The sequence below is a fragment of the Diachasma alloeum genome, unplaced genomic scaffold, assembly GCF_001412515.2.
Source record: "Diachasma alloeum isolate Michigan unplaced genomic scaffold, Dall2.0 Dall_scaffold_00180, whole genome shotgun sequence".
NCBI classification, from domain to species: domain Eukaryota; kingdom Metazoa; phylum Arthropoda; class Insecta; order Hymenoptera; family Braconidae; genus Diachasma; species Diachasma alloeum.
Window position 1 is genome coordinate 1,604,965 of NW_021680346.1, and position 26,176 is coordinate 1,631,140.

Here is a 26,176-nt window from a genome sequence, read left to right on the forward strand (position 1 = left end):
ATTTCGAATAGAAACTCAATAAAATTCCAATAAAATTTCAAGTGAATTCTTATAGACTTCCAATAGAAATCCAATGGAATTCCTAGATAAAGAACATAATATCCTATAGAAATGGCGCAAAAAACAATAGAATTTTTTAATACAATTTTAATAAAACTTCAAGAGAATTCTTATAGACTTCTAATACAAGTTTAATAGAATTGTTATAAAACTTCAAAAAAATTCTTATAGCCTTTCAATAAAAATTCAATAGAATTCCTGGAGAAAGTGCATAATCTTCCACGTAAATAACGCAAATTTTTCCATAGAATTCTAATAAAATACCAAGATAATTCTTATAGACTTCCAATAGAACTTTAACCTCGTTCCCTGAATACAGCGCTAGCATTTTCCAAGAATTGTTTTCACGCGTGCAGTAATAACGGACGTAGGCAATGATTTTTCTCCCAATGCATGGCGTTCAAGTCACAAATGTTATTTATCGCCGAGATAATTCCATCCGTCCTCTATTCCCGAACTCCTCGAATTCTCAAGGACTCGTATTAACTCAGATCACCATCTCAGTAACAAAGAGGCACGAATGCTGCGCATTCGCCGTGCCAATACGCCTCTCTGTTACCGAGGTCCATCGATATTACTGTTCTTCTCCAGTGGTTTATCAACCGAATGACAACACTTGAGGTTTCCTCACTAGATCCACAAAACCACATCCCCAAATAGACGAAACGTCTGACGAAATCGAAGTTCATATCGCCTCAGGCCTAATCTTTACGACTGCAGAGCGACAATAAGTGTTTTCAATCAATCGTAGATTTAATCCAGGCAATGTTTGAGGAAACATTGTCGTAGAGTCGCGGTCTCTCGTGGCCGGGCTTTGAACAGGCGATTCGCCAACTGCTGACGCCAGTGAGGGCCCAACGTCGGCCGTCAGACTGGAGACAGAGCATCGGACTGCCCGCCAATTCCTCCTCCTTAATGTGTAAATAGAAGAAATAGCAAGTGAGAAGAATAAATGAAAAATTAAAATTAATTAAGCTGCGAAAAACGAAAGTCGATTTTCACTATTCGTCAGTTTTTACCGAATATCTCGAAATCTAAGACAGATAGAAAAATTTTGGTAAAGACCTTTTCCGTAGAGCGAATTGAAAGCTACAAAAAAGATTTTAACGAAAATTCCGCTATCTGCCTTAGATTCGGAGATATTTTTCGAAAACTCAGCCAAGAGTTTTCGATCGAACCCTGGTTCAACCATTTTCGATGATAGATGTTAGAGGATTCTTTATTTATTAGTGCTTGTACGATTTGGTGAGAGTTTGAATGAATTTCACTCACGTTACAGTCTTCGGTGGAGTATGCGGCCTCCGTGCAGATGCCGTTGACCGACGCAATGCTAATATTATCACATTTTTCCATTGCGGTCTGTCTCAATTGGACTCGTTGTAATAAATCACCTGAACGTGGTATAAAAAAAGATTTTTAAGATACAGTGAGAAGACATGAAGACCTTGACACATTTTCAATTTTTGTGAAACTGTAAATTTCAGTTCAATTATTTCACAAAATTTGATTGCACTCACTTCCTTCTAAATATTATTTCGTTCATTATTTATAAAGTTCACGAGATGTTTTAACCCTTCGTGACTCCCGTCCACGGCACCGCGCCGGTGAAATTCTATTTTTCAGTATAACTTCCGCAAAAACTCATTAAAAAATATGCCAAAATTTGTATGCCTCACTGATTTTATCTAAAAGCATATTCTGCCGTATCTAATCGCAGCCAAAGCCCCTGATTAGATAAAATTAACTCCTATGCTAACTGGAAATGAAAAATACGGCACCGTGCGGCGACGCAACTGATTGTATCACGGAAATATTTCACACGGCGTTGCCACACTTGTGGCTAGCGGAGCTGCCGGGAGAGCAGCGAGTACACTCTCTGAATGAATTGTGGCAATGGCGCGCTCAGATTTACATTACGATGCGGCGCCGCGATGCGAGTCGTCGTCCCACGTCGGGCAGTTCACGCTAGTCACGAAGGGTTAATGTTATTCTCTTTGAGAGTTTATGTCAACTATTGTACGCAACAGCTTATTTCTACGTTATTCTATTTGTATGAGATTTGTACCAGCTATGCTGTCTTTCTCAAATAAATAAACAAATGAATGAATTGATTAATTGGTTAATTAATTAATTAGTAATAATAATTATTATTATAAAGCGAAACAAAAAATGTTATTACAGTTTCCTAAAATGAAATGTCCGATGTTCTTTGATGTTTTAGTACAGATTTAACTTCTCAAACAAATAATAATACTGACGATTTCTAGCCCATCCAAGTGTATTGCAGTACGAGCTATTCATTAGCACAGGTTCTTGAGCTGACGGTAGACAAACAGGTCGCACAAAGTCTGAGTAAGCAGTAATGGGTCGATCCAATTTCAGAAGGACCATGGTACTTCCTTCCACGGGTGACTTGACCATTCCAACAATCCTGCGTTCCTGTTGCCAGGGTGATGTGCTGGAGAGCCTGACTGTGCCGAGCCTGGCGGACCACTCAGCCCTCGGTTGACTGGAATATTAATAATAATTTTTCGTCAGATTATTCTGATTTAATATGATTGCGATCGTTGGTGCAAACGGGGCTGGTGTATTCACCCTTGAAAGCAGGATGCGGTGGCCAAGAGCCAGTTGGAGGAGACGAGAGTGGCATCGCAGACGTGGATTTCTTCCTTGAATAGGGCCACGTGCCAGGGCCAATCCCCAGGATCAGATATTTTGTTCAGGGCTTTCGTCGGGGTTTTTCCTCTCAGGGACTGGATTCCACATTCTGGAATTGGGGAAGATAACGCGGGAAAAAATTTAATGGAAAAATCTAACGAATTTGGTAGACAATTCTGCTGTTCCAACATTGACAGTCAGTATTGTCGCAACATTGGCCCAACGTCAGCAGCTAACACTGTCCCAACATTGACAGTTAACATTGTCCCAACATTAGCAGGAAACATTGCTCCAAAGTTGGCAGCCAATATTGACCCAACACTGTTGCACGGTCGGCAGTCAAAATTGTCCCAACATTGGCCAAAGGTCGGCACCCAACATTTTTTTAACGTTGGTAGTCAACATTGTCCCAGCATTACCCCAACATTGTCCCAACGTTGGTAGTCAACATTGTCCCAACATTGGTAGTCGGTACTGTCCCAACATTGCCAGTTAACATTGTCCCAACGTTAGAAGCGAATATTGCTCCAAAGTTGGCAGACAACATTGGCCCAACATCGCCCCAATGTCGGCAGTCAACATTGTTCCAACATTGCCCCAAGCTCGGCACCCAACTTTTTTTTACGTCGGCAGCCAACATTGTCCCAACGTTGGCAACTACCATTTCCCCAACGTTGGGAGCCAACATTGTCCCAACATTTCCCCAACGTTAAAAGTTTTACCTTTCCCTGAATATTTTATTCAAAATAAATTTTTTCAACCGCATAAATTTCGTCAACAACAGATAATCTTCACACCCCATCCACTAAAACACGTAGATGTATTATGCATCAAATAATTCGAATGCATTAAATTCAGTCACAAAAAAATTGGGCGCATCCACATGAATTATTGCTCATTCTCACCTAATGTTCCACACCGCACATACATGACTTGTCTACTGGGACAAGCTCCCCGGACAAAAGTGATCTCCGACGCCGATGGATCCTCCATGTGCACATACTCCACATTGTCCTCATCGTCCGTCTTCACTTCCACGGAAAGTACTCCACTGAAATGGCACACAGCGTGATAATGCATCCGCAAATTTGCGCCTCCACTTTTATTGCATTACCTGAACGTGAGGAGAGAGCATAGCGAAGCAGCTGCTGTCTGGAGAACAGTGTCCATTTCCGTGGGGGGTAGTGTGACATTTAGACTCTCCGTGCAGAGTTTTCCTACTGTTCCTTTCTCGTTGAACACCACGGAACCCTCGAGAGTGTATCTCGCTGGGAGGACTGTATCCATCATCTGGGATTTTACGGACTCAAGGTTTTTGGCTAGTGATACTGGGGACGCATCAACAAATTAATTTTTTTACGTCATGACTATTAAATTATTTGATAATTACGTCGTAACTAAATGTTGAATGATGCATTAAAATGAAGTAAAGTTCTTTATTCGGAATTTTTTTATTCAGGTCAATGCAATGTGTAATAATTTGAACACTTACAACAGTCTTTTTCGTCATATCCATTCGGACAATCTGATCTCCCGTCACATCTCTTGTTCGCGGGAATGCAAGACCTTCCAATTCCACAGTGAATGTGACCTTCCGGACAATAAGCGCAATTCTTCTCGTCCGAGGAATCCGCGCAGTCGAGAATTCCGTCGCATATTCGGGGGGACAGGGCCTTGTTCTGTAAATCCTTTACGCAGCCTGTGGTTAACGATAAAATTATAGGCGCAATATTAATAATTTAATCGTCATTATGGCGTTGGGAAAATAATGAAATTTTGAATTTCACTGGAAATCCAGGGGAATCACAAATTTTTCGAGGAGGAGAAGACAAATTCAGCTGTAGTTTTAATTTATTGAAAACGATATAGAATTCATGATTTCGATTTATATTTATGGAATAATTGTTCAATTATTCCATGAAAATTTAGAAGTTTGAATTTTTAATTTGAATATTCCAAGATGAATGTTAAGGAAAAAGTATAAATTTCACGAAAATCATAAAGTTTTATATTTCACTGCAAATTCAATGGAATTCTAAATTCTTTTAAAAGTTAAAAATCTAGAATTCTTCAACTTACTTGAATTTTTAATGTAAAAATAAATATTCAGTATCAAATCAACCAGAATTTTCAATTAATTAAAAATTGGTGACTAGATTCACCTCAGTTTCATGATTTCTATTAATTTTCATGGAATAATTGACCTGAAATGTACTATTTCCACCGATTTTTTCATAAAATTATGGAATATTTTTAAAAATATTTCAAAAATGATAACAAAATTGACTGAAATTTCGGGGGAACTATAACTCAATGAAAATTGTCACCTGGTTTAGGCCTGCAGCTCCCCTCGTCCACGTACTCCGGAAACCCTCCGCAATCCAATGCTTTCCTGAGCCGTTCTGGCAACCGATTCCCGCATCCGGACCAGAACTCCCGGCAGAAGCTCTGGCACGGCATTTGGAGCGAGGCTTCCGATTCCCAGTTAAGACATTTTGGCTGGAGAACCTGACAGATGAAGTCGTAAGCTAGTCTGTAGCATTCGGCATCAACTAGTTCCCTACAGGATAATTATTAATCTTTAATTAATAATAATAATAATAATAATTGTAATAATAATGATATTAATAATAATAATGAATAATTATTAAGCATACTATGCTTTTAAACAATAGTAAAAAAAAGTAAAATAAATAAACAATCAAAAGAAACAAAAATAGTGATGATCAGCGGGAAAATAGACAAATGAAATAAACCAATACATAATAATAATAATAAATTATTATTATTATAACATTGTAACTATTGTCATCACATTTGTTCAACCAAAATCGTCAAACGAAAATTTAAAACAAATCTGAATAATAACGATTATTATAAAAAACTAAATAATTCTTATCATTGCATCAATTCAATTAAATTCCATTTATTTAAGACTTCAACAAAATATTAAACATAATTAATATCATAATATGTTTTTCATGAATTGTAAACAAAAGTAAAATAAATAAGCGATTAAATGAAACAAAAATCATTAGTAATAATGATGCAGGGGAAAAATATTAATAAAAAAATTAATAAATAAATGAAAATAATAAGAATTCATTATTATCATAACATTCCAATTATTACCATTACATCTATTTGTACAAAATCTTCGAAATAGAAATGAACAAAATTTTGAATAGTACTGATTATTATTTGAAAAAATTAATAATTATCGTCAGATATATTTGATTGAATATCATAAAAAATATATTCATCTCACCAATTGTTAAAAAAGTAGAAGAAATAAACAAATAACAAAAATAATAATAATTAGTTATTATCATGGCATTATAATTATCATCCGCACATCTGTTTAAACGAAATCTTCGAAATAAAAAAAAAAATCTGAACAGTAATGATTATTTAAAAAACAAAATAATTTAATGATTATCATTAGATCAATTCCATTGCATTGCATAAAAAAATATCACCTGAACGCAATGAGATCCTCCTCAACCTCCTTCGCCCCCCGATGTCCAAAAACATTCGGATAAGTAGTTAAATTATACGGCAGATGCTGGCAGTACGAAATCATGTGCATCGTGCAGCTTCTGGGAGGCGGCGGAGTCGTGGTAGAAGGATCTGTCGACACAGTCGTCTGCATCGCCACCTGTGCATTGAGCGCTGCAATGCTCTCCTGCACCTCCAGACTCTTCGGATCGATCGTCAAATTAGCGAGATATTTAGTGGTCTCCGGAGTTATCTCGCGTGATAATATCGCCATCACGTCGTCGACGGTTATCGTCTGGTAGCGGGGATCGAACCGCACGTCGAAGTGGACCACTAGGTCGCTACCTTCCACTCTGCAATTCAATATTAAATCGCTTATAGATATTTTACACTCGGAGAAAGGACGCGGCTGAATTTAAGTAGAAAAACTCCTTATCCCGAAGTCAGTGAAGCGTTAAAACGGTTTTCAATGAATATCTCAGAATCTGAGGTAGATAGCAAAATTTTTGTTAAAACCTTTTTTGTAGCTCTCATTGTTCCCTACAAAAAAGGTCATTACGAAAATTTCGCTATCACGCTTAGATTCGGAGATATTCGTTCCCTTCGTCATCGCGTACCGCCCTGAGAGAAAAAATTGATTCTACCGAAACATTTAAGGTAATGAAGAAATAAAATAAATAAATAAATCGATATTTTGTTGTTAATTAATTAATTAATTAATTAAAAATTCAATAACTCAAACTAAAATTTAACTGATAATTAAATATTTTATATTATTATTCTTATTTATTTATTTAATTAATAAATCAATCAATTAATTAATAAACAACAAAATATTAACTATAAATATTATAGTATTATTAATATTAATTATATTATTAGATAATTTTTCATTTATTAATTAACTAATTAATTAATTAATTAACAAATAAATAAATGTGTTGCCTCCATGCGAATTAATTGCATAAAATGTCAACTTCATTAATAATTTTCATTGTCTCTCAATAAATCCACACATGTCTCAACAATTGCGACATCTTGTGCAAAAATAATTCTCTCGTTTAATTGGGACTGAATTAATCGTTAGTGACAAGTATAAATAATTCAATGGTCATGGCGGGAAAACATATGAAATGGAATTGTGAGATTTGTTCAAGAAGGCTCTGTTCGCTCGTGCATTTCTCCGCTTTAATTTATGCTCGGAGGAGGTTGATTCTTCAAGTGGAGCACTGGGTCAACTCCGGAGGGTCTCTTTTGCTTCGTCATGATAATAAAGATTTAACTGACTATGAAATGTGTTGTTGTTGTTTTAATTTGTTTTGAGACGCTTCCGGGTGGGAACAAAGGCGACTCTCATGGGGTAATGACTTTTTAGTTGGGATGTTTATCGGGGGGAGGGGAAGATCTAGTTGCATAAGATGATTGCACTAGTTCTTCGTGGATTTTTATGGGATGTATTTCATGAATACATATTCAGTGATATTTTTTAAATGTGGATTAAGTGGAGATTTAGTTGCATAAGGCTAGAGCAATTGTTCTTTTATGGGTTTTTATTCTATAAAGAGTTATTAAATAGCAGTTTAGATAGAATTTAGTTGTTAAATGGGAAAATGAGATCGTTTAAATGGATTTTAGATTTAGTTTTTGATGAATTTCTTTGAGACGGAAGGTTTTTAGTAATTCTTAGGGGTTTGTTTATTGTTTGGAGGTGGAGATCTAGGGCAAAAAGCTATTGCACTTCATATTTTATGCATTTTGTGGGGTTTTAGTCTATAAAGAGTTACGTAATTCAATAGTTAAGGGGGAAAATTAGATACTTGGACTAGATTTTAGATTTAATTCCACGCACCACAAAATTTAATAGACAATTTAGTGGAAATGTTCGATAAAAAAATTTCGATAAAAAAGGTCGATAGAATTCCATTTTTCTATAAAATTCATTTTACTGAGATATGTTCTATAAAATTTTCTCAACTTAAATTTTCTAAATTTGTTTGTTTGATTTGCTTAATGAAAAGAAAAGAAGAGCAGAATGAAAAATGAGAATGAGTGGGAATAATAAAGACTCACATGGGTTAATGACTCTTTCATTTCATAAATAAACATTCAGTGATATTTTTAATGTAGATTATGTCGAGATTTAGTTGTGTAAAACTATTGAAAACGTTTATTTAGGGCTTTTTATTCTATAAAGAGTCATTAAATAACAGTTTAAATAGGATTTGGTAGTTAAATGGGAAAATGAGATGGTTTGAATGCATTTTAAATTCAGTTTTTGATGAATTTCTTTGATACTGAAAGTTTTTAGTGATTCTTAGAGGTTTGTTTATTAGTTTGAGGTGGAGATTTAGGGCAAAAAGCTATTACACTTCATGTTTTATGCATTTTTATGGGCTTTTATTCTATAAAGAGTTGTTAAACAGCAGTTTATGCATAATTCAGCAGTTAAATGGGAAAATTAGACGCTTGGACTAGACTTTACATTTCCTTTTTCATGAATTCTTTAGAATCTGAAGGTAGGGTTTTAGTCATTCATTGGAGATGCAGACCTAGCTGCATAAAGTAATTTATTTTCTTCATCATTTTCTTTATTCTTTCACGTATTTTTCATAGTCCTAAATAATTATCAATTAATATTTTCAATTCAAGTGACATTAAATGATTAATTCAAACGAGAATAGTATATTTCGTAACGAGTGCAAAAAAGTGTTTTTTGGCGAGTGGGAGGTTTATATCACGAGCTGAAGGCGAGTGATATAATCCCACGAGCTAAAAAACATATTTTCACGAGTTACGAACAATATTTGTCATCACAATGTGGCGGAAATTGGACTTTTAGGCACGCGGAGCGTGCCGAAAAGTTCACTTTTCGTCACAGCGTGATGAAAAAGTGATATAAGTCAACACAACTTTAGATTCATTCCGTCATAAGCGTCCGAATACCCCAAGGGGATGAGGAACTTTCCGGTCAGACCACTCTGCGGAGCGGAATGAGAACCACAAAAAGAGTTCTCGTCATAACTTCGCTGTCTCCTCTCAATCATAAGGCGTCTTCTATCATAAAATAAGTGAAACATTTTCGGTCTGCAATCTGTTTCATCAAGCTTAGGCTAAACTCAGGAATACTTCAAATTCATTTTCGTCTGAAAAATTAATTTCTTAACCTCTTTTCCCATCTTAATTCTTGAAAAAAATATACATTTCGTTTTTAATAATAATTAATTATGACTGCCCTTAAAGAAAAGTTCTTTAATATTCAAATAAATAAATGAATAATAATGATAATAAAGACTAGTATATATTTTTTTTTAAACAAAAATCGTGAACAAATTGATATTTATGTGTTTGTTGAAGAAAATTTAATTTTTTTCTCAAATCTAAATTCTAAACGCAATAACAACTTTTTTTATTGAGACATTTTCTGTAGAAATTCCTCGACGTCAATTTCCCAAATTATATCTATTCTATTTATCTGTTCTATTATCTATTATTTATCTTGATTTTTTGAAAAAAAAACATTTTGTTTTTAATAATAATAAATAATTACTTATATCAAAAAATATCTCTTCATCAGTCAAATAAATAAATAATAGTGATAAGAATGACTATAATACATATTTTCTTCTTTAAAAAAATCGTGAATAAATTTTTATTCACGTGTTTGTCGAAGAAAAATCTTTTTTTTTTCTCAAATCTCAACGCAATAAAAGGAAATATTAAGTCATTCTTTAATGAATAATAAATAAGCACGTAACGATGATGAACAACACGCACAAATGAGGGAGAGAATTAATTACGTGATTACTCACCCGTCGAGTGCGAGTATCTCACAGACGATGAAGGATAATCTGAGGCTGCTGCGTCTGAACGCAAGAGTCAAGCGATCTCGGTACTCTCTTACACGTATCCTGAAGGCTTCCGTCGAGGGATCAGCGAGATCGGCCGCGAAGGAGTCACCAGAGGTGACACGAAACGTTGCGAGGAACACTTGATCGCTGGGGGGATCGGAAACCAGAAATGTGTCTGCAACAGAAAGGGGGAGAGTAAAAAAATTCAGTAGTGAAGTGGTAAAACGGTACAAGTCAATTTTGACTATCGACCAGTTTTCAATGAATATCTCGGAATCTAAGGGAGATAGCAAAATTATTATTATGACCTTTTTTGTAGGGCCGATTGAATGCTACAACAAATGTGGTTAGGAAAATTTCGCTATCTCCCTTAGATTCGGAAATATTCGTCAAGAACTCAACTGGGAAATGAGTTGACTTGAACCGTTTTACCACTTCGCTACTGAGTTGTTGCTAATAGATTAAGGCGACTGCTCAGTTGTTGACATTAACGTCTTTCCTGTTGTTTGCGGTAAATTTAACGCTATTAGCTGTGTGTTCACACGTAACGGGTTCAATTATTAAAGAGACTAAACGTTAATCGAGTCAGGAGCTTGATGAAGCTGAAATTATTAGCAAAACGTCGCGAAATGATACGTAGGAAAATGTTGTTTTCATTTTCTCCAACATCCCGTGATATTTTTTGGATATTTAACGACAATGGAAACGGACGAGAATATAGATTGGGAATATTGAACTTTGACTCCAGTGAATTGTCTTTAACTAGAACAGGGCGCATTATTGGTTTCCATGGGTGTCAGAATAATAAAACCTTACAGTATCTCACTTTCATTCATTTTTATATCAACAATAATGCAACAATTTTCACAATGAGAATTTAATTGTTGAGTAATTCATTCGGAATCGTCATAATCCTCCGCATTTTCTTCTTCGTTTCTCTTTTGCTTTTTGCGTTCTTTTTTATTTTTAGGGATGTATTATGTACTATATACATATATACTATCCTATATATATTCTATAGAACTATGTTATTCCTTTCTTTATGCAGAAGTATATCAACTTTTTAACAGGTAAAAAAAATTAAGATATGAAAAAACATATTTGCATACGTATTTTTTATTACAGAAATTGTTATTCTGGATTTATTAAAAGTGGATAACTGAAATTGAATAGCTGATTCAGTAGAAATTTCCAATAAACTCTCTGCAAGATAATGTTTTCTTGAATTTAAAAATTAGAACAGCGACTTGAATAGGGAGAAATGGAGCACAAAATTCAGGTCTTCGAATCAACATAAATACGGGAATCGAGTTTATAATATATTCCCACATTCTTGGCCTTCAAAACCAGATTCGTTATCGGTTAGACTGTTGATTTTTCAGGTGGGAGTTATCGAAACAAGATTTTCAACCTTCGGGTTTGGGTGAATAAATTTAGTAGCAAAACGGTATGTCGATTTTTTGATGAATTTGAATTCATTTCGGTGATGAATGATTCTCGGAGGGGGTATCACTGACCTTTTCCCCAGGTGATTAAAATTCCAACAATGAATTTCTTCTCGAGTTCTCAACGATTTTTTTATTCAAAATTTCAAGGTCTCAATTAACTCGATTCTTTATTTTGAACCGTTAGGAAACATTTCAAAATTCTGAAATAATTATGAGTTTAATTCTCCACGCACATAAAAATTCATACAGAAACCGAGTGAATTCGATAGAAAATTCTATTGGTTCTCTATTAAATTTTCTACATAAAATATTAATATAAGATATTATACGAAATTTTCCATGAAAAATATTCTGTTCTAGAGAAAAATTATAAGAATTTCATCTTTCTATAGAATTTTTTCTGCTGAAATATTTTCTATAGCAATTCCTCGACATGAATTCTTCGTATTCTATTCTTCTTATCTTTTCATTAAAAAATTGAACAAAAAAGACTTCGAGAATTTCGGAGGAATTGCTATAGAAAAAATCTGCAGAATTTAATATTTCGATACAACTGTTTCTATTAAAATATTTTCTATAGGAATTCCTCGACGTGAATTTCCCAAAGTTTATTTTACTTTTCTTTTCTTTTCATAAAAAAACATCAAACAAAAAAAACTTTAAAAATTCGGGTCAAGAAATTTTTATAAAAAATATCTCAATCGAATAACTTGAATAAAAAACTGAAATTCGATAGATTTTTTTCTATAGAATATTTTTCGTTAAACATTTCTGATGTAAAGACGGTGCAGCAAAACTGCAGAATTTTTCAACAGAATCATCCAAAATTAATGGAAAGTTCAATTTTTCTATAGAATTCCAAAGTCCAGAATTTTCTATTGAATTAGCTCGCTTTTTCCAGGAAATTGTTTTGTCCGTGTCGAGGAAGTCCAAAAAAAATGAATTTCCACTCAAAATTAAGATAAAAATTCACCAAAACAGTTGATACGCCCAACTTTAAAAGTTCGGGTCAAGGAATTTTATAGAAAAAATTTCAATACAATAACTTTTATAGAAAAATCAAATTCTATATTTTTTTTCTATAAAATATTTTTCACTGAACATTTTTATTATAAAAACTGGGCAGAAAAGCTGCAGAATTTTTCAATAGAATCACCCAAAAATTAGTGGAAAGTCCAATTTTTCTATAGAATTCCAAAAGTCCAGAATTTTCTATAGAATTCACTCGGTTGTCCCAAAAAAATCATCCGAAGAATCATCCAAAATTTAATGGAAAGTTCAATTTTTCTATAGAATTCCAAGGATCCAGAATTTTCTATAGAATTAGCTCGCTTTTTCCAGGAAATTGTTTCGTCCGTGTCGAGGAAGTCCAAAAAAATTAATTCCCACTCAAAATGAAGATAAAAATTCACCAAAACATTTGATAAGCCCAATGAAGGACGATAGTGAAGGTCATCGCCCCGTGAAATCCAACATCTCTAGCGGAAAATAATGGCAAGGCCGTGTCTCCCCACCCCAAAGGCCGCGTATTCCTCGAACCTAATGGATCGCGAGAGATTCGTGGATTGTTTCTCGGTAACGCGGCCGGACCGTTAGCTCCATAATAAAGTTAGCCACCTCTCGCACGTGAGAACACCTCCGGCAATGAATCACGTTGAAACAACAATGATAACTGTTCATTTCGGAAATGAACACCGAGAAAAATTTTATAAATTCGAGATGAAGTAGATTTTTCCGATTACTATCAATGGAGTGAAGAAAAATCTCGGCGGTGGAGTCAATGATTAATCCGCCACGAAAACCGGTAACTTATCGCGAAGGAAGTTTACGCGTCTCGCTCACGTACTCCGTAAACTCGGTCAGACCGTTAGTTTACACGCGTTGGAAAAGACCTCAATGGGCTCTGCGCCGCATCAATATGCATTGCCTCTCGACCAATTTCATTGGTCTTGTTTTATTCAGTTATTCCTCTCACTAGCATGCAGAGTGGATATTTTTATTCGTTTGCATGCATAAGTGAGGCGCATTTTGAATAAAATTCATAAATGAAAATGTCAAAGGTTTAAATTTTCAGCTAATCGCTGCATTATGGGACGTTCTTTTTTCAACTAATTGTTTATAATCATTCTCATTGCAAACAGCAATACGACCGATGAGAATCACATGTCCCAATTTATCAGCTGTTAAATTTTAATATTACAATAAATGATTTGCTCATGTTCTAATTCCTACGCTCACTGAATAAGATTTTAATCATAATTACAATTCAATTCCTTCTAACACACACTTTGGAGTGTGAATTTCTGGAATTCAATGTTTGTTGATACTCTGGTAAAAGTGCGTGCCCACACTTTATCAATTTTCAGTTAGTTCAACCGGTAATTCAATTAATCTGTTGTTCATCGCATCAATATAATTTCGTGCTTAGAATATTGTCATCTCGTGTTTTCAGTACCAAATTAAAAATTAAAACTTCATTTGGAATATTAAGTCACAGCTTCTTTTTATTCACATCAGAAATTTTGTATTTGGATATTAATATTATTTGTTCAAAGTGAAAAAATCGATCATCATTTTCACTATATTGCATTCAGATTCTCCTATCCTTAACGTCTAAAATGTGAGATAATCTCATAATTCTAGCTATTAATTCTAATCAACTTTGTTCGAAGAAAACATTAGTAAACGCAATATTAAGAAAGTAGAATCATTCTGTTTTCCTCTGACCTAAATGATTTGGACAATTATGATTCGTTTATTCATGTTTCATAGAATGGTATTAAATTCTCTTTTGTTCGTTAGGCGGGCTTCATGAAAATTCGGCGTAAGGCGATTGCACTCATGAAAACTGCCTTACTTTCTCCATTTGTTCGAGATATCCGGCTTGTTCGAGTTCTCATTTTCGATTCGATAGTTTCTACAGGCCATTTTGTCAATATATTTTTGCTAATAAATTAGCAATTGACTTCCGAATTGAATTTCTATGAAAATTTATTTTAAATTGGATTCAATGATTTATTGAATTCAACATTACCCCAACGCTAAAATTTTCAACCTTTCCCTGAATATCGGTTTCAAAATAAATTTTTTCAACAACAGACGATACAATCAATCTCACGATCGAAATCGATCAAGGTGGATTGGGAAGAATATTTTAACCAGATATCAAAATCATAAATTTGAAATAAAGTTAAATTTTAAAAAAGTCAATTGTTGAAATTATTAAATTGATCATCAATTAAATATCCAAATTCAGAATTATTTCGTCAATCAATAATTGAGTTCAGAGAATTGACGATTATTTGCACGGAGAGAAATTTTCAATAAAAATTACCAGAAAAAAGACGTAAAAATGACGTTTCGAAACGTAATCTGGGAGCGAAGTAAAATTCAATAAAAAGTGTCAATCGTCACATAAATTCTACGATCTGTTCCGTAAAAATTACTCATCCGTCCGACGCCTCACGGCTAGCCATGAGTCACCATGAGGGGGAGATTTTAACAACACGTTCCGTAATTTTTCCGGAACTTTTCGTAAAAATTCTTAAACATCCAAGAATTTTCATGTTCTGAGGCATAATAAGTCTTGAAGTTTCTGTTAAATTTTACAACTTCCAGAAAAATTACGTGACTTTTTCGTATTTTTTCGGTGACAGACCCGAAAATTTACTGAACGTTTCAGATTTATCTCTTATATTCGTATAGAAATTCACTGGAAACGATTCTCGCTTGCGGATTCCGTGAAATGTTCCGTAATTTTTCTTGAGTATTTCTCTCCATGTCTTTACTCGAAAATCTCTTTCATGAAATTTAGATAATATTCAACATCAAATATTTATTCCGCATAAACCTGCGGAATTCTTCAATAGAACGTCAATAGAAATGCAATAGGATTTTCTCTGAAAGACTTGTGCTTTAAATGTTCTGCTTACATCCGAGATATATAGACACCCCCGAGAACAACAAGAACAGCAAAAATGCAGCAAGTACACAGCATCCACAGCGATACTGTCCCCCCAGCTTTCTCGTAAAGCGAATATCACTGTCAGAAGATATGATCGAGGATGGCGTGCCGGCCCGGCTGAATCTCCTGGTGCTCACGGTGCTGACAGAAATCTGGAATAGAGATAACACGAGCAATTAGTCCGACAACATCGAGAGCAATGAAAAACACGGGATAACAATAATTCAGTAGCGAAGTGGTAAAACGGTTTAAGTCGACTTACACAGAGAGAAATGTTCAGTAAAAATTACGGAACTCACAATTCGCTCACCGATTACAGAATCGACCCAGAAAATTTAAGTGACGGTATCGTAATTTTTCACAGGAGATCCAGATAAAAATTACGGAACGCCCTGAAAAAATTCCGTGACAGTTCCGTAAAATTTCCTGCAACCACTTTTGGCTCCGAAATTACGGAAAAGATACGGAATTTTGATTGAATATTTCTCTCCGTGTAAATTGAATCCGATTGAATATTTCTCTCCGAGGAATATTTCCGAATTTAAGCACTGCGAAAACTAATGTCTGAATTTCGGACACTTTTGTAGAAACTTTTCAAACACTTTTGGGACGAGTTTGTAGACACTTTTGGGACATTAAAATGTGTCTGAATCAATGGAGGTATTTTAATTTCAGACACCAAGATGAAATTTTCAGACATCAGTTAGATTTTCAGACACTTTTAAACATTCAGACTTTTTTTGCCATCTACCATCTTAAATTCAGATGGTTGTCAGACACCTAGTTTTTGCAGTGGATGAGTCAACTTTTCAGGCATGAGAAATATCTTAAAAATTCATGTTTAAATGGACTTTGCCGTCTGAATCAGGTGAGATATCTTAATAGTGGAATGTTTGAATCGCTCATAAATAACTGAATTTCAGACACAGAAAATATCTGGAAATAAATGCCTGAAATTTTTCAGACACACGAAATGTCTACCATCATTTTCAGACAGAAATGGTGGTTGAAATTTTCAGACATTAGTCAGATTTTCAGACACTTGAAGATTCAGACGTTTTTTACCATCTGACATGTTAAATTCAGATAGCTGTCAGACACCTGGTTTTTGTAGTGAGGGAGATGGCGATATTTTCGTAATCACATTTGTTGTAGCTCCAATCGGCCCTACAAAAAAGATTATAACAAAAATTTTGCTGTCTCCCTTAGATTCCGAAATATTTATTCAAAACTAGGCAACAGTCAAAATTGACTTGAACCGTTTTACCACTTCGCTACTGAATTGAAGGCTTCAATAAAAAAACAGTAATTGGAGGAATAATAATCAATTATCGCACGGTGAATGGAGTGATTTTCCCTCTCATTTCACTGAGTCATCTGCTGGGATTTCTCGCTGCACCCATATTAAGCATCACCCGGTGTTTTCTCGGCTTGCGAAAGGAAGATTGGCGAATCGCTATCGACTGGGAAAGGCAGTGGGCGTCGCCCTCTGACTTAATAGAATCCTCAACTTTGAGCGTTACATGATCTTTCTATTGTTTCGACTTTGTTGTCTTTGATTTCGTTTTCATTCTCGGGTTGATGAAACGCTTTGTGTGAATGAACAGGAAGTGGAAATTGTTGTTTTATTGGACATTTTAGTAAAGAATTTTGGATTATTTGTACACATTTTTAGGAAATGAATGAAATTTCATGCACTTAAAAAATGAGATCTTATTTTATGGTTTCAGAGGTCAATTGGAAGCCTGAAAGTTTTATGTTGAGAATCTCGAAGGTCTCGATTTGAGGTTTTGAAATCTGAATTGAATCAAGTAAGCTTTCGGAGAGCCTCAAGTTTAAATTTTGGGAGAGGTTAATTTGAGACTTTCGAAGGTCTCAATTTAAGAATTTCATAGGGCTCAAGTTGAGGATGTTGAATGACTTAAGTTAAGACCTGCAGAACTCAACTTGAAAATTTTCTTTCAGTCGAATTCTAAAGTCCCAACTAAAGGCTTTTGAAAATCTCAACTTGAGACATTTAAAAATTTTAAATTGATACTTTCAAAAGTCTCAATTTGAGATCAGGAGTCTTAAAATAAAGCTTCTTTCTTTTGGATGATTAATAATAATTAATAATTTTAGGAGAAAAAAAATCATAGAGTTTCACATTTCACTGAAAATTTAATGAAATTACAAATTTCAAAAATTAAAAAAAGTATTTAATTAAAAATTCGAAAATTATTCCGTTAATTAAATTACTTCGTAAATTATAAATTTTTGTGAGCAACAGGAAGACGAGAATTCGTAAACTTACTTGTTAATTTTTACTCAAAATATAAATATTCAGCAGAAAATTACATTGAATTTCCCATTCACTGGAAAATTCTTCTGGTTTTCTTTGATTTTTTCATCAAATTGTGAATTTTCAAAAATTAAATTCCTCGCAATTTCAGCAGAACAGCACAATTGAAAGAAAATAGAAATTTCATAAAAAGTTCTAGGGAGAAACAAAAGATTGAGGAAAAAAAAATCATAAAATTTTAAATCTCACTGAAAATTTAATAAAACTACAAATTTCTGAGCAGCAGAAAATTACTTTGAATTTCCACTTTATTGAAAATTCAATAAATTAACAATTCCATTATTAATTTTTCTGTTCCAAATTTCTCTCAACGAACTAAAAATGAAACGAAGTGAATTAATTTTAACACTAAAAAAATTCTCATCCTTCATAAAGAATACGCTATCGACATGAGAATCCACTCCTCGTGTGTAAGCATCCGTGTAACCGACCCTGTACAGGTACGTCCGTGTGTGCACACCCGTGTAAACCCCCAGCATTAGACAAAAATAGGCAATGAGCATATTCCGAGCAAGTGAGAGCGTACAAATACAAAAGATCCACGCCCTCGTTCAAATGTTACGCGTGGCTCACGCTCGAGGGAGCGCGGAAGGATTACACCTTGCCTCTCTTTCGGTGCACGACAGTGGCATTAATAATATCGTCTGTAAATGCCAGAGAAGCGTCAAAGGGTGCACCTTGAAACTCCCGACGTGTCGAGGTAAAACGAAGGCACTGTTAGAAAAAAAAATGAAATTTCGTGGACAGTTAGCTATTAAAGTAATTCTACCCTTACGGTAAATTCAAAGATTATTGAAAACTGCAAAAAATTGCAGAAAACTCGATTAGATTCGGAATTTTAATTTTTTTCTTAATTTAATTATCGTTTTGGTTTTTCAAAGAAGAAATGTTAAAAAATCAAGATTTAACCCAGTGCCTTATGTGAAAATCAATGTAATCAACGTAATCATTGTAATCAAAGATTAAAATCTGAATTTTTTTACATTAGATGTGAAAAAATCAAGAATTTTTTTGACACCTCATAAAAAATAATCCACTGTTTTGCAAACAAATTTGATTATTCATTTATAAGAGGAAATATTTGAAAAAATATCAATATTTTGCGAAATTTAATTTAGATAATACTAATGNTTTTTTTGACACCTCATAAAAAATAATCCACTGTTTTGCAAACAAATTTGATTATTCATTTATAAGAGGAAATATTTGAAAAAATATCAATATTTTGCGAAATTTAATTTAGATAATACTAATGGGGTATGATTTTTTTCAAATTTTTTCCATGCAATTTAGTTGAAAAATTTAAAAACTGAAAATATTCAAAAGTACAGCGTAGCCCAGCCGAAGAGTAGAGTTACTTTAATTTTCAGGACAGTAACACTAAATGCGATTTAGGGGAAAAGAAGAATGAAATTTCAGGTTTCACTGAAAATTGAGTAAAATTCCAGAATTTTAAGCAAAATACAGACGCGAATTCCATAATTTATTTGAATCTGAATTTCAATATGAATATTCACACGTATGAAAAATTAAATAGAAAAACTTAGTGAATTCGCTAAAAAATTCTGTTGGAATTGTATAGAAACGCTATTGGGATTCTATTAAAATTCTAGAGAATTCTCGGTGGAATTTTATTTTTTTTGCGCTGTTTCTATTAGATTTTTGATGGAAAAAGTCAATAGACTTTGCATTTTCTATATGAATATTCTCTTGGGATTTTTTCTATACGAATAATTGAATATAAGTTTTCTAGGTTTTTTCCAGTCGCATCCTATAATGCAGAACAAAACAAAATACAGCGAAAAAAAATGTCAAGCGAAAAATTTACATAGAAAAATCCAATCTAATGAATTTTCCTATAGAATATCTAATAGAATCAGCGCAAAAAACGAATAGAATTTTCAAGAGAATTCCTTGGAATTTTTAATAGAATTCCAATAGAAATTCTAGAGAAACCCAATAGAATTCTATTAAATTTTTTTAATAAATAAATTCGATAAAAATTTCCAAAAAGTGTAACGGAAATTTCAGACAAAATTTTTTAACAGTGAAATCCAGTATTTCGGGAAAATCGAAACCACGAATTAACGCGATTCTTTGTTGTTGAGGCTACAATGTAAACGAATTACAGGCACTATTGGGATCTGTGGGAATTACGTAAATCGTTGAACGGTATTGGCAACAAAAGCCGCTCGAGGGGGCAATATTACGAAAGTTGTGGCTGACTGCGTTCAATACAAATCTCCTCGTTTACAGGGGTCAGTTCAATAACCTTTCGTAGAACATGATTTTTAGCCTCTGTATGCCTTTTCAGAAAAAATATGGTGAAAAGAAAATTGTTGAGAGAATTTCAAGAGATTGATGTTTGCGTCTGACGCAGTGGAATGGGATTTAAGAAACAGACAATCCATTTTGTCCCAGTATTTTTTTTCTCTATCAAGTAAATGGATTCACGTAAACCTACAGTTCATTTTTTTGTATTTATTCACATCAAATTGATATTTTTTTTACATAAACAAACTAGAGGGCAACGCCCCCAGCTCGCTCCGCTCGCCAACCCTCATGTGACCCGCATAATCCTTAATCTGTCCTTCGTGACCCTTAATCTTACCCTTGCGATCCTTAATTTGTCCCTCGTGACCGTTGTTCCGCCCTTGCGGTCCTTATACTCATCCTCATGACCCTGATTCTTAACCTCGTGACCCTTATGACCCTTATTCTGACTCTCATGACCATTAATTTGACACTTGCGACTCTTATTCTGTCCTTGTGACCCTCAATCTGACTTTCATGATCCTGATTCTGATCCTCGTGACCCTTATTCTGACTCTCATGACCATTAATTTGACACTTGCGACTCTTATTCTGTCCTTGTGACCCTCAATCTGACCCTCATGATCCTGATTCTGATCCTCGTGACCCTTATAATCCTTATTTTTACTCTCATGATTATTACTTTGACCCTTGTGACCCTTATTATGCCCCTCATGACACTGAGTCTGAACCTTGTGACCCTTATGATCCTTATTCTGACTCTCATGACCATTAATTTGACCCTCATGACCCTTATTTAGACCTTTATGACCCTTAATTGTGGAATCTTAATTACGAGTACAAAATTTTTATCACCAGAAGTCGATTTGGATTTTTATAATATACAGAAATTTTTTCTTTATGTAAATAACGACTTTATTATGCAATCTATATGCAATAATCTTTCGTCTCTAGTCGAGTTCAATCAATTTCTGACCATTATATTTAATAACAAAAACTACAAGAATGATTCCACACAAATTCGAAATTCCGAATAAGCCACGCGATTCGCTCGATAATTCCTCGTGATTTCAAATTTGAAATAAATAATTTAAGATGTTTATTTCGCATCCATGAACCCTCGATCTCCACAGTTACTCTTAATGATCCCCCGTCATTATCTTTCTCATTTCGCGTGCCTCCGAAATCATCTCTGCTCACTCGTGCAGAGCTGTATGATCCCACCACAATGCGAAGACCCCTTCGAAATCCCCTTGAAATGGAATCAGTAATGTTTCCGGACAATTTACCAATGGGAATTCTGCATCTTCCGTACTAAAATCCCCCGCGATTAGAAAGTTTGAGTCAATGTCAGTGAGTGCAACTGCTCGTAATTACGGATTCCCGCGAATTTTATATCGTTAACAAGAGCAGTATCAGAACAATGGTGATGTTGTTATGATCGATCACGATCTAGACTCATTCAGATTGATGATTGCTAATTGCCACTTCCGGTGAAAACTGCTCTCGATGACCCAACCATGACGGTTGGCCTTGAAAAACGAAAAAAATAAATAAGAGAGATTATTCCCCCAATCAGAATAAGTCCATCAAAATTTATCCCAGTGAACGTCAATAATTGCTCAATATTGCGTATAATTTTTCTGTAATGGAGAATGATTTTTTACCGAACGCGTTCGGTAAATTTCGCTTCCTTTCGTCTCCATGACCTTCAGATGGGTGCAAAAAATGCCTTACCGGTGTAGAAAATTGTACTGTACAGGAGGATAATTTTTGCATCCATAGATGTGTTTTTTTACCGAAGGAATCGTAAAATATCCTCCACAAACAGGTATTTTTTCATTGAATTACATTTCGCTCCACGACTACCTTTCGTACAGTAAAATTAGCCACGATTTTCTAGGCAATTTTTCTCCAACTTTTCTCTCCATGTAGTGTTTTCTTGCGGAAGGAACTGAATAAGACCTTTTTAAACCACAAAGTTAAGTTAGATCCATTTAAATTGGAATTTCAAGATAGACCTCTTTGACTTATTCCCCCGAGTTATGCCTTTTCTTCTAGATGTAGAGATACAAATGAAGAGTCGTTGGTGTTTGTATGCGGCTACGGCGCCGCCTTGCGGTGGCGTCTCTATACTCAGGTGGTCAACCTCCCTAATTGACATCTCATACCCAATAAATTTTCTTGAAATGCAAAACTAGTGATGAGTGGATTTTAATGTTATTGTAATCATGACTGAAAAATTCTCCTGCCTCTACGAATAGTTGCAATTTCACCTCTTGAATCAAAAAAAAAATCCTACCGGAAAATTTTAATTTCTAATAGAATGAAAAACATACAAATTCATGAAAGTGACGATAGCGAATCGACCCTTGAAATAACGTACACAAATGTAAAAATGAGTAGATTTGGGGTTGATTTTTCCAGATTACATCCACCTTTTTCCAGTATTTTTTCTATAATTTTTTTTTGCTTTTCCCACATTAATTGCAACTTTGAAATTTTTAATTTTAAACTGCGGAAGTGTATGTTGTACCACGTTGACATTAAATGCACACTCTCCATCAGCAAATCTTAACACTCTCGTTTACTTCCAACAAAGCTATCGGAAAATGCCCGTTCATTGTGAAGCTCTCGGGTTTTTACTACTGAGAATAAAAAATGAGTCACACCAGATAAACCAAGGATATAGGTTAAGAGCCAATCTGAATGACGTGGAATACCCCTGGATTTGTGAGCAAGAATATAACGGTATCACGTTTAACGTTGGCAGATGTCGAGGAACCCAACCCAGAAGAGAGCGTCGAGCGCGCCATTCCGGTCAGCCTAGTTCTTCGTAAAGTGCCTTCTTTTCTTCGCTCGTTGCCTTTTTTTCAACTCCTTGTGTGCGTTAACACTGCTGAGTGCGATGCGTACCGAAAGGAGTAGGTGGGGGACACCGTAAGAGATCGGGTCAAGAACAAGGTCGACCACCGCTGGGTGATCCCGAGAAGAGAACGGATTTTTCGTTTATGTCTTATGCCTTTTGTCCCGTGGCGGGACACATTTTTTCTTCTATTCGGCTCTTACCGATTTCGTTTTACAGAGAAAAGAAACTTGAGTTTCCGAGAAAAGAAACTGATTTTGAGGCACTCGTAGTTCTAAAATGCATTTTCCTTTGAATGAAACAATGTTTAGTTTTTTTTTGTATTTCATTTCACCGTATATTGCATTTTCATTTTACGTTGCATTTTATTTTTCTCATTTTCTTCATAAGATACCTAATGTTTATTTTTATGCATTTTACTTCTTTGCAAAGGGACTATCCAAAAAGCAATTAAACAATTATTATTTTTATTATTTTTCCGGTATTTAAAAATTATTAAAAATCATTGAAATTGAATTCTTCTATCGAATTTGGCGACTAATCTCCTCTCAACACTAGAAGATTTAAATATTTTTATACATTTTCGCTGGCAACTAGAAAGACTTCGTGTGGGATTAAATGCACAGAATGAAACAAAGCCCTCGAGAAAATATGATTAACGACCGAATGAAATAATTTTCTCTGTTGTCTTCGCCTTTCAATGAAGGAAGTTATTAATTCTGCGGTTTTGAGATGACGGCGAATGAGAGGATTTAACTCGTGAAACCACGGGCGAGTGCTTCCGCGAAGGGACCGGTTAAGTGGGAAAATAGTGGTTCTAATGCGCGGGGTACGTAACCGAAAATGCCAGGGCGCTTTCTTTGGGCTTCGGAGCGATGGGAAGCCGGTATTTACGCAATTCAGCGACGTTTATGGGATAAATTGGATGGGTATTTGCACCACAAATCCCACTTCGAGGGGAAGGAATTCTGTAATTGCGAGTATTCTCAACTAATATGGAAATATTGCTTTTCATTCCGGACTGAACATTCTCCAATGGGATATTTAAACGATTAAAATTATTATTGGAATCATCATTATTATTTCAGATGATTAAAAATAAGTAATTCTTTCGTATTGATCCTCTTTCATACAATAGGCGCAGTATTTATTTTATTTATTTATTTTTTAATTTTTGGTCAGCACTAAGCAATTAGTTAATGAATAAATAAATAAGTAAATATGAACCTTTAAATATAACAAAAATGCTTATGGGATTGTTATGAATAATAAATTTATATGAACATTGAAAAAAATAGAAAATTGTTTTGAAAGACGAAAACAAAATAAAAAAATGTGAATTTAAACAGTGAACAGTTGATTTCAAAGATTTTCATTTCCACACTTGGAAAATATGACCGATTTCATAATTAGATGCGCCTAATTTCATAAACCTTAAACCGTAAAAATTTTTAAAGATCATTTTTCAATTTTTTTTTGAAATCTAAACGTAATAAAAGCGGACATTAACTCCGTTTTAATGAATAAACGAATACATCATGATAAAAAATAAATAAATAGTCCTCTTTTTTTCAGTTGCAGAAAGAATCTCGTTTTATTGCATAACATCTTGTTATTTGAGAAATTGCTTTCGTTTGACGCAAGACATTCTGAAATGTCGAACCCTAATTACAAAAAAAAAAATGATGACGCAGTACAACAATGCCGATCCGCAATTACTGTTAATTCGATTGAAATTCCCATTTCCCTTCTCGTTTCATCACAAAAAACCGCGAGATCTACCTCATTGGATCGAGGTATGTGAAATTTCTCGAAACGTTTGAAATTGGCTCACCGCGTATGTGAAATAAATCATGAAACATTAGTCTAATGCAGGCCCCTGGGACTTTCACCGGAGTCTCGGAGGCTATTGAAGGGTGACTACTCTTAATCTTCCACGGCGATTTTCAGGATGAGTTCAAGCCTGACATTTCGATTTCCCCCGGCGTCAATTCGAAAATTAGTTCGTTCCGTCTAATAATGACTCCATCGGACGCATTACAGAGCCTCACGCACGAAAAAATTTAACAAAAAAACCTAGCGAATTAGAAAAGTTTAATAGAAAATATTCAACAGAATTCGATTTTTTTGGAATTTCCTCGGCTCAAATTTTCCTTGTTTTTTTCATTATGTTTTTCTTTTTTTTCTCATTAACAAAATCAATTCTATAGAAAATTCTTTTTCTCACGAAGAAAAATTCCTAAAAAGAATTCGATTTTTCTTTAGAATATTTTATATTGAACATTGAAAGTTCAATAGAAATCAAATAGAATTATCTAGCGAATTCTATAGAAAATATCTCAATAGAATGAGACATAGAAAGTTCAATAGAAATCAAATACAATTGTCTAGCGAATTCTACAGAAAATATCTCCATAGAATAAGTCATATGGAATAATCGAATTCGTTTGCCATTTTCTCAAAAAGAAAAATTCCCAAAAAGAATTCGATTTTTCTATAGAATATTTTCTATTGAACATTGAAAGGAATTGTCTAGCGAATTCTATAGAAAATATCCCAATAGAATAAATTACATAGAAAAATCCAATTCGTTTGACATTTTCTCAAAAAAAAATTCCTAAAAAGAATTCGACTATTCTATAGAATATTTTTTATTGAATATTGAAAGTTCAATAGAAATCAAATAGAACCGTCTCCCGAATTCTCTAGGTTTCCCATTAAATTTTAAAAGCCTGTCCCCGTGAAGCTATCGCGCATGTAGATTCATTAGAAAGTTCCGATTTACCTTTGAGTCCCACGAGGTTTTCCGCTTGTGCTCCATCGAGACCGTCATCTTTGGATCAGTTACGCTTCGATTAAAAACCACTCGATTCACCCCAATGCACAAGCGATATCACTCACATCACGATCACAAATGAGCGCAAAACCAAATCCAATTTAAAAAACTCCCGAGATATTTCCGCAAAATCGATAACTATTTACCAACGAAATAAATATCAATTAATTTTGAATCAGCGCCGATGTTTCAGCCTCACGAAAAATCATTAATAATTTCTATAATTATATTTGTAATTTTTGTAATTATTTTCTTCCGACACTGTCAAGAGGCACTAGACCCGCAGAAAATCAACACTTTCATACCGAAAATTCGCGGAAATAATTTTAGTCTCGTGCTCTTATCCACTTCAGTCGTAATTCTCTGTCGGTTTGTTGTAACAG

At 34.4% G+C, this 26,176-nt stretch overlaps 1 protein-coding gene across 1 annotated transcript; it reads right to left on the reverse strand.

Annotated features, from left to right (window-relative positions):
• Positions 1-43: 43 nt before the first annotated feature.
• On the reverse strand, positions 44-25,927 carry LOC107044171 (atrial natriuretic peptide-converting enzyme). Its single transcript, XM_015265966.1, has 12 exons — positions 25,743-25,927; positions 15,445-15,628; positions 10,026-10,239; positions 6,198-6,569; positions 5,046-5,278; positions 4,211-4,417; positions 3,833-4,046; positions 3,624-3,769; positions 2,656-2,827; positions 2,319-2,569; positions 1,333-1,451; positions 44-971 (listed from the first exon to the last, which is right to left on the reverse strand). The coding sequence occupies exons 1-12, from the start codon at positions 25,788-25,790 to the stop codon at positions 798-800; spliced, it is 2,334 nt and encodes a 777-aa protein (XP_015121452.1). The 5' UTR covers positions 25,791-25,927; the 3' UTR covers positions 44-797.
• Positions 25,928-26,176: the final 249 nt, after the last annotated feature.